At 38.5% G+C, this 12165-nt stretch overlaps 1 protein-coding gene across 14 annotated transcripts in view; it reads right to left on the bottom strand.

Moving 5' to 3' along the window:
• The window catches only part of FOXP1 (forkhead box P1), a 576401-nt gene that overhangs the window by 146011 nt on the left and 418225 nt on the right, over positions 1 to 12165 (bottom strand). For all 14 annotated transcript variants that reach the window (XM_069966877.1, XM_069966876.1, XM_069966887.1 and 11 more), the window contains one exon: positions 3831 to 3923. In XM_069966877.1, the coding sequence (XP_069822978.1) occupies positions 3831 to 3923 (93 nt within the window). The remainder of the gene's footprint in view (positions 1 to 3830; positions 3924 to 12165) is intronic.

Here is a 12165-nt window from a genome sequence, read left to right as displayed (position 1 = left end):
GATATGCTGACCAAGGCTTCTTGGCTCTCCTCCCTTACCAGCACGAAGTACCTGCTCACATGCACATAAAGCCAAGCTAATGCATAAGGGGGCTTCTTGACTTTCCCAAGACAGAACTATTGAGGTAAAGAGAATTAGGTAGAGGAAGGTTGCTGCTAAATCACATCCTCACAGCCATGAGCTGTTTTTTTTATTTTTTCCTATTCTGATTGTCATACGAAACAAAGTGTCATCAAACAAGAGGAGGACATGAGGGTCGGTATTGTTAGCTAGAGAGAATAACTTCTGCAAATCCAGCAAGTAACAATCTAAAAACATAGGGGAAGATTTATCAAAGGGTGTAAAATTTAGACTGGTACAAACTGCCCACAGCAACCAATCACAGCTCAGCCTTCAGCTCTGGTGAAAGGAAAGAGGAGCTGTGATTGGTCGCTGTGTGCAGTTTGCATCAGTCTAAATTTTACACCCTTTGATAAATCTCCCCCATAATGTTTACAATAAAGAAAAACTTTTTTCCCACATAGAGTTGTTGCTCGAGGCTCAGTTCTCTTATCTATTCAACCCTCTCAATACGCCTCTCCAGAGTTCTTGTTTACCTTGTGCCGTAAAACAATAGTGGCCAGTCACATGAATTATAAGTCTCTATCACTAAAAGTCAATAAGTGACTTAAACTGCATTATTATTGCAACAGTTTAGTTAATCATTGCCATAAATACAAACTATGGAGAGATGGGATACAGAGAGAAACACTGAAATCTATACAATCCATAATTGAAAGTCAATAAAACTTAGTGCTGGTGTCTTAATGTCCCAATGTGCTTCTATAGACTATACCCATGGATGGCCTCAATCCAGTGCAATGAACCTTTACTAATTATTCATGGAGATTGGCGTGGATCCTACGCAAGACAGCCACCCATGAAATCACTTATGTTACAATGCACAAGACAAAATTCGCCAATGCCATAAGACAATAGGTGTCTTCATTTCTTTTACCAAGTTACCCACCAATAAACCAACCATTATGGTTAGATTGGTCACTCACACTGCAACTTGAGGTTATGTTCACACTATGTAAACTTACGGTTGTTTTTACGACCGCAAAAATACGAACGTAAGTTTGAGGTTCACCGATATGAATGTAATGCAATGGAACTACGGCCAAGAAGTGCACACTACGTACGAACTTACGGACGGATTTTATACGGCCCCGTGAAAAATGAACAAGACCATTATTTGCGGCCGGAAATGCTGCACCTACGGCCGTGAGTTTCAATGCGGACGCGAACGTACATCTGATATCCGCCAAAGTAAACTTGATTTTGATATAAAATATATTCTGAGTGGTTTCTCAGGCTGGGCGCTATATTTAAAGTAAACGACCTGTGTCAGCCGGCTTGAAATCGTGCTAGAAAGCCACATTAAACAACGGCCGTATGTTCACGGCTAGCACTTACGGTCGGAAGTGCGATCGGACATACGACCGTATGTGCGAACGCAAATCCACGGCCGTGAAAAATTACGACTATAAGTTTACGTAGTATGAACATAGCCTAAAGGGGTTATCTAATGATGATAACCCTTCTTTTAAGTAAAACACAATGGTGATCAGTTGATCACTACAGTCTAGCTGCTCTAATTCACCCATTTTGTTTGATAAGATGAGCAACCATGTAACATGTAATACATGGATGTGTCATGAAAGTCCATAGTGGCTTCCTGCAATGGCTTATATAGGGGGTGTCCTCAGCATGGGACCTCATTTATTATATCCATATGCCCCAATGAGGCAAGATACAACCACTAAAAGTCCAGTCCAAGCTGAAAACATTCATTGGTATGTGGCTGAACAAAATAAGCTCTCAATATTTTAAATAAAGGAATAATGTTATATCTAATGTAGGGTCTGAGGAAGTGGTGGATAACACAGAGAACACTATTGGGTTTTACACCACTCCCTTAAGCTTTTTACTAACTACTATGCAGTATATCAGTTTTGCCTGGAAGATTTCTTTAAAGATTGCATTGAATAAGAGTCCTTATACACAGGCCGATTATTGGCAATGAGCATGGCTAGTAGCGCTTATTTGGCTGATAATCAGTCTGTGTAAAAGAGTCAGCAATGAGCCGAGGAGCAGAAAAACACTGGCTCATTGACTCATTGCAACTTTTAAGCAAGCCTATAAATCATCATTTACTGGCCACACATCTCCCTGTGTAAACAGGGGATGTGCGGCCGATAGCAATATATTTCAATGGCCACACGAACGATACAGGGATTGTTTATGCGGCCCAGCCACTCCATCGGTTATACCATGTAAAGGCATTGCAAACAAGCCACGTAGACAGGCCACCTAAAAGGAATTTTAAGGCTGGGGCTAAGCTAGGTTACAGAGTAGGGGACAAGTCTAAATTTTACACCCTTTACACCAGTCTAAATTTTACACCCATTGATAAATCTACCCCAAGATGTTCTTTGACTGTTGGATTACAGTTGTGGCCACAAAGCCCCATTTACTTTGCTTAGCTGTGATGCAGCACAATCTACAGTACACACATTGACAAGGCGATGTTTGGTTGAATCTCGTCATTGCCAAAACCACTGTGTTGCCCTAGCCTACAAAGTGTAAAACTGCGGCCCTTCACCCACTGCAAAACTATAATTCCCATCATGTATGGACAGCTAAAGCTTTTGCATTATAGAAATTGTGGTTTTGCAACAGTTTTACAATTTGGAGGCTAGAACTCAGCATTTACAACAATAATCAGAGATTCATTAGGAAACTGACAGGCGATGGTGGAACATACCGCTTCATGTTGTTACGGTTAGACAATGCCGTCACCTGTTCTTAACAATGAATGCTACACATGGGTCACATATACTATTTGGAAACGATTGTACTGCATATAGGTGATATTGAACAAGTTTATCTCCCAGACAAAACCACATTTGGCAGCACTCACCTCCAGCTAAGCCAAAAGGGCTGATGTATATGCAATTTGTCACCAAACACTTGCGTCCAACTTCTTCACGTGATATATTGTTTCTTTTGCAAATAAACTCCTCTTACAAGAGACAGGTCAACTATTTCATTTATCAGTTTGGGGAGCAGATCGTTCTTGTGTCATTATTTATTTGTGATTCCTTCCAGGTTAAGTAGTAGTTTGGCACAAGAGCTTTAGATTTACAAAGCAGGATGGGAGTTACAGTCCATCGGGGAAGGATTTTGATAAAATACACAAACCAGATGGGCTTAATTTCATTCTGCTACTGATAGTAAGGTAAGGTATATTTATATTGTCTATTTATATTGTCCTATTCCTTGATCCCATACATTACAGATTATGTGTTATTAAGTAATAGGGGCCCACAATGATTGCCTTCTATAGAATGATGGTCTGGACAACTCCTTACAGGACCCTAGAGGGGGTAATAAACATATCTACTCAAAAGTGCTCACTGCTTCTACACAGAAGGGAAGGATAATGGAGACGAACAACAGGTCGACTAACCATCTAATCTACATAAGTTATCTAGCAGTATAGGGCACACATCTCCCATACAATACTGGTTCTTGAAACATCTTTTTTCCCCCCCAGGACACCTTATTGCCTGCACATAATGTAGTTGGTTTAATAACACAGTCTATAACATGCATTGCCACAATGTAACATTTTCTCTGAGACCTAATATGCCTATCACCATAGCTGAACCCCAATATGGTGAATGGAGATAAACACGTTAACATTTTGCAAAAGTTTTTGATGACCACCATTAGCGTTGCCGAAAATTGTCAATTACTTATTACATTTTTTTTTTTAATCCTACCTGGAGGGATGGTTGCTTGTCATTCCTCTTGTGGGACTTTGCTCCACTAGTTTGCTGCTGGTGTATTAATAGCTGCCGTGCAACTTGAAGAGCCTGGGTAAATAATACAAAAATATACTGTTACTGGAAATATAACCATTTCTGGTTGAACGGTATTAGACTTTTACAGTGAAAGCTGAGTACTCACAAAAAAGGAGATTATTACCTATAGAACAATATGAAAATATGGACACACCTCATCAGAAAAGCATCACTGTCTGAACATCTCACATCTCTCAAGTAATACATTTTAATCTGCCACCTAATTATATGATTTCTGCTCTTTCCTTTTTTAAGGTTATAACAGTTTGTGGTTGTCGGACCACCAGGCCTAACATAATACCCCATCAGGACCACCAAGCCTAACATGATACCCCGTCAGGACCACCAAGCCTAACATGATACCACAGCATAACCACACCTATAAGCCAGAAGGCAGAGGTTCCTGCCCTGGATAGCGGAGCATAACTATGTACTACCTGGCTGTATTTTATTATACTCCATGTGATGTTATTTTTGACCAGTTACTACTAAAAAATTAGATGTCTTCAGCTTCAGGATTGGACCAGTAGTTATCTGCTAAGCACCAGTGAGTCCTCATTTACTGAAGGTTTTGTCCACATTGGAAAACTTGAGTCTAATAAACTTTTTACAATTTTTGTGCATTGTGGCCATTTAAAAAAAAAGGTGTTAAGGTCACTGGTAATGGAAGGTATAATATTTTGTCCCAAGAAGCAGCTTAAGCCAATAATACAGCTGTCTACAGTGAACTATGGAGTGAGAACAAGCATTCTTTATCGTACAAGAACACTCTCCATAGTAAATGAGTGGATGAGACCTTACTACATCTGCAATAGGACAATGGTGAAGTTCTATTATATAATCATAAGTGTCCATGAGGCCAGTGACCGGTCCATTCTTTTCTGGAACCTCAAGGGTCTAAACCTTGTGTTAGCGCTGCTTGGAAAGACCATCAAGCACTGGGTAGACTGTGAAGTTTTGTAAAAGCAGGTTAGTAAATACAGAACGGTATTCAGAGTTTTAAGGTGGTCTGTTACGGAGTATTACTCAACAAAAAAAATCCTGTGCATCCATTTTAAAATAAAGTTCCCTCTACAGTAACATCTTCTATATACCATACTTCAATGAATACCTTTCACTGGACATTTCCTAGATGAATGCAGCCACCAACAGTGACTAAACATTGTGTGGAAATTGCCTCATATTATTTATCGGGATGTTACCCGAAGTCCATTTGGAAGAGTTCTACAAAATGATTTTGTTAATCTTGGATGAATCCTAGTGGACTGTGCAGAACATTAGCTCAGCCAAAGTCATACGGTGTGGAAGTGACAGCTGAACTAGGCCCGGTACTGCAGTCATTTCAGACACATAAAACTAAGGACTTTCTCAGTGAAGCAAGAAAAAGTTTAAAATCAGAAGGACAGTCTTGCTTGTGCATGGAGCATGTTAAGACTTGGACAAAACAGGATGATATATATCAACTTGAAAAATCTTGTACATTTTTCCTTTTCAGGGGAGAGCAAAAGGTTTGTTGATGTGGCTATTCAGCTATTCAGATGTAGTTTGGACAAGTGCAAATATTGTTTTGCAAAAATTACATATAACAATGTCACCTCAACAATGCAAGGTCATTGACAAACTGTCTGGCTCAGTAAATGTTCAGGTTGTCAGCTAGGGCAGCCAATGGTTGTAAAAAGTCCTAAAAAAACCCTCACTCGATTGTATCTAATCATCTAAGACCTCATGTTGACGAACTCTCAATGGCACCAAAGGAGTTACTATTGCTGCGTTATAGAACCAACAGTACTTAGGGGCCACCATATGGTTCCTCCATGGGACAATGAATTCTACCTGAGGCAATCTTCTACATCTTCTATCATATGGTCTTTCTCTTGAGCATTTATAGAAAACAGGAAGAGTAACAGGAGTAACATGTAACCATCCCAATGTTGAATGTAGATTATAATACACGTGAAACAATTAACTAGTTATTTTAAAATCTTTGATGTTATGTTGTCTAGCGTTTATCCCAATTACAAATGTTATTCCCTAAAAACAGGCCAAAAGATAACTAGATGACCCTGGGGTCTAAAAAGCAGCCCCCCACCCCCCAATGATCATAAGAAGGGAGGTCACTCCTTATGCACATGCTTCGACAATGTTCCATTCACTGTCTATGGGTCTTCCGGACATTTACTATAGGTCTTCAGCACTCTGCATTGTCAACCCATCCCATAGAGAATGAATAGGGCAGGCCTCTGTATTCATAATGTTCGTCTTCTGTTGATAGGCAATATCATTTGATCTTGGAATAACGCATCTGTTCCCCCACCACACTGACCTGATTGTGATCACTAGGAAAGTGAGTCTTACTGGAATTAGTGGTAATGCTCTAAAGGTGGTCATACACCTATCTCTCCCACCCCACCCCCATACAGAGGAACTTTCAGGATGGCCAAGTGATTTTCTGTTCACTATGGGGAGGGTTAAGCCACAGTCAGAGAGCTCTGGCTGCAGTTTATCTATCCAAGAACAAAGAGGTCAGGTGGTAACTTTCCATCACGCCCCTGGATCCTATCTCTGCCAACATCATCTATTGGTGGTTGGTCAGGAGAGCTTCATACACCTAATATTGACAGTGGCAGGTGCAGTTCAGTTGACAAAGGTATAAGGGGATCTTAATACTATGATATGCTGCTTGGCTCAATTTAGCGTTTACAACAAAAATTTTGCCAAAACTTATTTACTAATAGATGAAATGCTCCTCATAACAATTATTCATCAGATCTACTCAAGTTAGAGTATTCAACATACATGCCTAGCCAAGGATGCTTGGCCAGGTCAGAATATTTTTAGGTTTCTCTCTGGTTTTTAACCAAGTCATTGGCTTAAAGGTTCTTAAAGAAACTAATCTAGAGATGTTGGAGCAAGTTGTGAGTTGTAGAGGATTTTTTAGAACTAGAAGAGACATTCAATTTAAGTCCATCTAAAAAGTGCTGTGGTTATAGACCTCTCCACTTCAAAGGATTTCTGTAGAAACCACTTGGTTTATTACAACATTTGAAAGAAACACCCTACCGTGAAACTAAGCCTGACAGTGTTCTGTCTTCTACGTATGTTGGATTGGTTTCTACATTGACCTCCAGATGGTCTTCGAACCAACTAACACTTCTTGTTCAGACGTAAATGTTTCAATATTAAAAAAAAGTATGTAGAAATAAATGTTAGGCAACGATTGTTAAGATCATATTGGAATTAAGTGACTCATGATGATAGAGAAATCGAAACTCCAAACACTTTTTAGAGATGCTTAGAAACCTTTGTGACTATCAAAAAGGCACAATTTCACAATGAAGTTTCAGACATATTGTCATCATAGTTTGTAATCTCAGAAGAAACTATGGTCCAGATGTATTAATGTGTTTGCGCCAGACTTTTGCCTCTCAAGCAAAGCCTGCTATTAGATTTCAATAGTAAATCTGGGCATATATGTTCTGTATCCTTATGTCAAGATGACAGCACCTCCTATGGATGTAATTGTTCCCTTAAGCTTTACACGTCTACTTAAAAAGTCATATTCAGTCATCAATATCAGCGTCTATTTCTTATAGGTTGAGTCACAAATAAAAGGCATGAGCCTATATACACAGAGCATAGGCCTTCAGAATCATTTCCTCTAGTCAGTTACATCTACTTTGTACAGCCTCTAAGCAGAATATAAAATGAAGCTCCACCACCAGAAGCATATGGTAATAATGTACAGAGTCAGTATCCGAAAACTGGCGAAACATTTTAGATAGCAGTTGGGTGAACAGCTCTCTCTACTGATCCCCCATGCACTTTGCACATTGAGTTTGGCCAACTGTGTATGTATTTTCCATGGAGAGGGTGAGAGGAAGCCACTGCTAGATTCCTTGGGGTGCAGGAGGCGACCATGCACATTGGGTTTGCCAATCTTACCAACAACATTGACTTTGGCTGACTTTTATCTAATGGCCAGCTCAGGACACTCCATATCAAATATCCTTGTCAGAGGTCATAATACCATGTCAGGGGGCATAATACCATGTCAGGGGGCATAATACCATGTCAGGGGGCATAATACATAACTAACATTACTAGATAATGTAACACCATGGAGTTTTTTTTTTTTTTTTAATAAAGGCATTACAAGAGGGTTACAAAATAATTCCCAATATGATAAATGAATGATGATCATAGTTTTGAACATGGAGGAAATTAGGCTATCTATCTCATATCTATCTCCTATCTATCTATCTATCTATCTATCTATCTATCTATCTATCTATCTATCTATCTATCTATCTGTCTATCATTATGTATGTATCTATCTATCTATCTATCTATCTATCTATCCAAAAAGTAACTGCAGCACACAGGACTTAGTGAAAAAAGTTCAATCTGTATTGGTGACCAAAATCACCAATACAGATTGAACTTTTTTCACTAAGTCCTGTGTGCTGCAGTTACTTTTTGGATATTTATATAGACACCTGTGGATCGGGGTGTGAACCACGGCACCGGGCAAAGCTTTCATATTGAGTGCTGCGGAACTTGTGTTTGATATCTATCTATCTATTATCTATCATCTATCCGATATCTATCTATTTATCTATCTATCTATCTCCTATCTATCAGATATCTATCTATCTCCTATCTATTATCTATCATCTATCTATCTATCTATCTATCTATTAGATATCTATCTATCTATCTATCTATCATCTATCCGATATCTATCTATCTATCTATCTATCTATCTATCTCCTATCTATCAGATATCTATCTGTCTATCTATTATCTATCATCTATCCGATATCTATCTATCTATCTATCTCCTATCTATCTATCATCTATCTCCTATCTATCTATCTATCTATCTATTATCTATCATCTATCCGATATCTATCTATCTATCTATCTATCTATCTATCTATCTATCTATCTCCTTTCTATCTATCTATCTATCTATCTCCTATCTATCTATCTATCTATCTATCTATCTATCTATCTATCTATCTATCTCCTTTCTATCTATCTATCTCCTATCTATCTATCTATCTATCTATCTATCTATCTATCTATCTCCTTTCTATCTATCTATTTCCTATCTATCTATCTATCTATCTATCTCCTATCTATCTATTATCTATCATCTATCCGATATCTATCTATCTATCTATCTATCTATCTATCTATCTATCTATCCATCCATCCTATAGAGATTTACTTTAATGCAAGATTTTATTAACAATTTCTCAGTACTGTTACCATACAATATCCGTTCCATACTCCACTCATCAAAGGCGGATGACTTCTTTTACACCCAACTCACACTGAATCATTAACCCTTCCCCTCCCTAGTGACACACTGCCTCGGCCTGCACCCCCCCCCCCTCCACACACACACACAGACACATGACATCATGTACGCTTTTATGCCTCTGCTACATAATCAGTTACACTCAGGAAATTATACAGCAATTATTCCAAGTCAGAAATAGCTACAATGTGTAATATTGTAAATCTAGGTAATTGAAACAGTAGACCCAGTAATCCGCGTAATACCACTGTGAGTATACAGCTTTAGTTTTCTGTTACATCTTGTTTGGGGGGGTCATGTATAAAACCAGCAGACGTGATTAACAAACACATTACATACACCATGTAAGATTAAAGAATTCTTACAATAATTTCCCCATTGTTTAGAAGTAACCAGAGGATGAAAAGTAGCTATCGCTGGGGCTTGATTCACTGGAATCTATTTCTTCTTCTCCTACTGATAAATAATTGTATATATCATATAGAAATGAGACAAAGCCAAGGAGGCCTGGGAATGTGATGGGTCAGGTGGATGAAATAAAAGGATAAAAAGCAAAAAAAAAAACAAATTTAATATACTATAGAAAAGCAACCCAGTGTTCTCGCAGTGCCCCACACCTACACTAACATCTGAGTAAAGACCTTCAGTCACTCTTTCCATTTTCACTATGCAATTACTCCTACTGTTAAACAAATTGTCCTTAAGGTACAGTAGCAAACACCGGGTTTATTTTCTGTAAAAACACCACCAGTTTCAAGCATTACAAAACTGCGACTTCAATTTTTTTCCCCTCTTCTTTCCTTCTGTGCTGTACTGCACTTGAGGTGAACATAAGCTCTCAGTTTGATCCCTCTCTCACCATTGTGCAAAAGAAGCTTTAAATCTTCAGCATTTAAGTGCAGGAGAACATCAAAAAAAAAGAAAAAAGAGAAAAAAAATTCAAGCACGCAGACACAACAACGGTAAAGCAGGCTAGCAGCTTACTAAAGATTATCAACCTAAAGATGGCCTGTAATAGATTTTATAAGGCGCTGATTTCCCAAAAGAACTAAACATTTTTATTCTGGCTTCTTTCTTTCTTTTTTTCTTTTTTCTAAGGTGGCTGCATTAACCGTCTTTAAGTTCAGCTTCACACACCATAGCATAGAAAAATAAATAAGAAACAGGTTTGACTGGAAGTAACTGTTAGATCATATGCTATACACACAATGCCGCCTCTGTATTTATAGGTTTATTTACATGTACTGTATTTTTTATAGGATGTTTATATAGAAACAATAACATCCCCATAAAAAAAAATAAACAAAATAATCATAAATAAATAACAAAATAAAAAACAATAAATTAATTAATTAATACTTAAAAGCATGTGGCATTTGATGATGGCCAATACTTAGGGGGGGTTAAAAGGGTTAAAAGTCAAGTAGCCATCACTTGTCATCACATGACATAAAGCTGTATTGAAGTATTTTTAACAAATATTTACTTATTTTTAGCTTTTTTTTTTTTTTTTTTTATACTAAGTCTCACGTGCTGCTTACGCTCAGCTGCCGTAGCCCTAGTCAGTAAAACCCTGCGCAAATGGTATTCAGAGAACACAGTAACGTTAATAACCAGCCTAACACTACAGCATGGAAGCTAGGGATTTAACTTCCTTCATTGTGCTGTAGTCCTGAGGCAATGTGAATCTGTAGCACGAGGAAACCATGACCCCCCTCCTCCTTTTTACCCCACCCCAGAGCAGAAGACACAAAAAGATACATAAAAAGTAAAGTTTGTTGCTTCTTTGAAGACTTACTGAGAAGAGAGTGGATAGCGGAGCTGCCAGTCTTTACAGTTCCTTTAAGAAGATTGCTGTCTCCTTGCAGTTGTGTTCTGGCTTTGGTTTGAGGGAAGCGGGGGTTGTAGAATAGTAAGAAGAAGAAAAAAAAATTGAATAAACAGGAAGAGCTGAGCAGCTCAATCTCACTTTAAAGTGAAAACACAGTGGAACATTGCCCTTTGTAGGCAACAAAAGGAGCTGTGCCTCTTAACAGTAGCAATGTCTGCTTCTGCTACATGACAAAGTAACCACAAGAATTCCTCTAGTGATTCTCCCAAAAAAAAAAAAGAAAGAAATTCCGTTGAAACTCACAGGTAATTCACAAGCCGTGGACGCTGCCACTAAAGAAACAGATTTTTCTTCTCTTTTTTTTCTGACCACAAGTCCCATCTGTAGGCACATACCAAACTAATTACATCGGTGGACTGGACCAACAAACAATAAAATACACTTTTTACCCCCCCCCTTCCTCTAGACAGCTAAATGAGCTCATTGTACAAAAAAAAAAAGTCTATACCCCCCCTCCCTCTGATCCCCTGTTATGTGATGAAATACACACTACATACTGGGATCTGCTGAATACTCACACTCATATCTTCCACCATGCTGGTTAAAATCATCTCTGTGTGATGAGCTGTCATTGAAACTTTTAACCTCTGAAGGACTCAGCCTCGGAAGTTGTAGCAATGTTATAGCTACAGAATTTCGTCTGGCTATTGGGGGACTACAAATCCCATTGTGCCTAGGAGGACTTTGGCTAGACGTGTTGGCACCTGTTGTTGTAAAGCAGTCGCAGGTGGTCTAAAGGATGGGGTGGGGGGGTATGACGTGTTTATTAAGGGTTTAGGGTCGGGAAAGTTTTCAGTACATTGAAGGAATTAATACCAGCATGAAGGTTGGAAGTGTTGAAGTTCAGGGAGAGACAGGGGGGGTCCTACAGCTACATATGCCAAAATATGTCAATCAAGGTACAATGCAATGATATAGAAAAAATGCTTCTATTAAATATACTAAATACATATATAGGCTATGTTCATACAATATGAAAATAAGTACAAATAATTGCAGTTGTTGCAAAACAACGGCTGTTACTAATGGAGAAGTCA

The sequence above is a fragment of the Dendropsophus ebraccatus genome, chromosome 4 (assembly GCF_027789765.1).
Source record: "Dendropsophus ebraccatus isolate aDenEbr1 chromosome 4, aDenEbr1.pat, whole genome shotgun sequence".
Classification (NCBI taxonomy): domain Eukaryota; kingdom Metazoa; phylum Chordata; class Amphibia; order Anura; family Hylidae; genus Dendropsophus; species Dendropsophus ebraccatus.
This window is presented reverse-complemented; position numbering and strand designations above follow the sequence as displayed.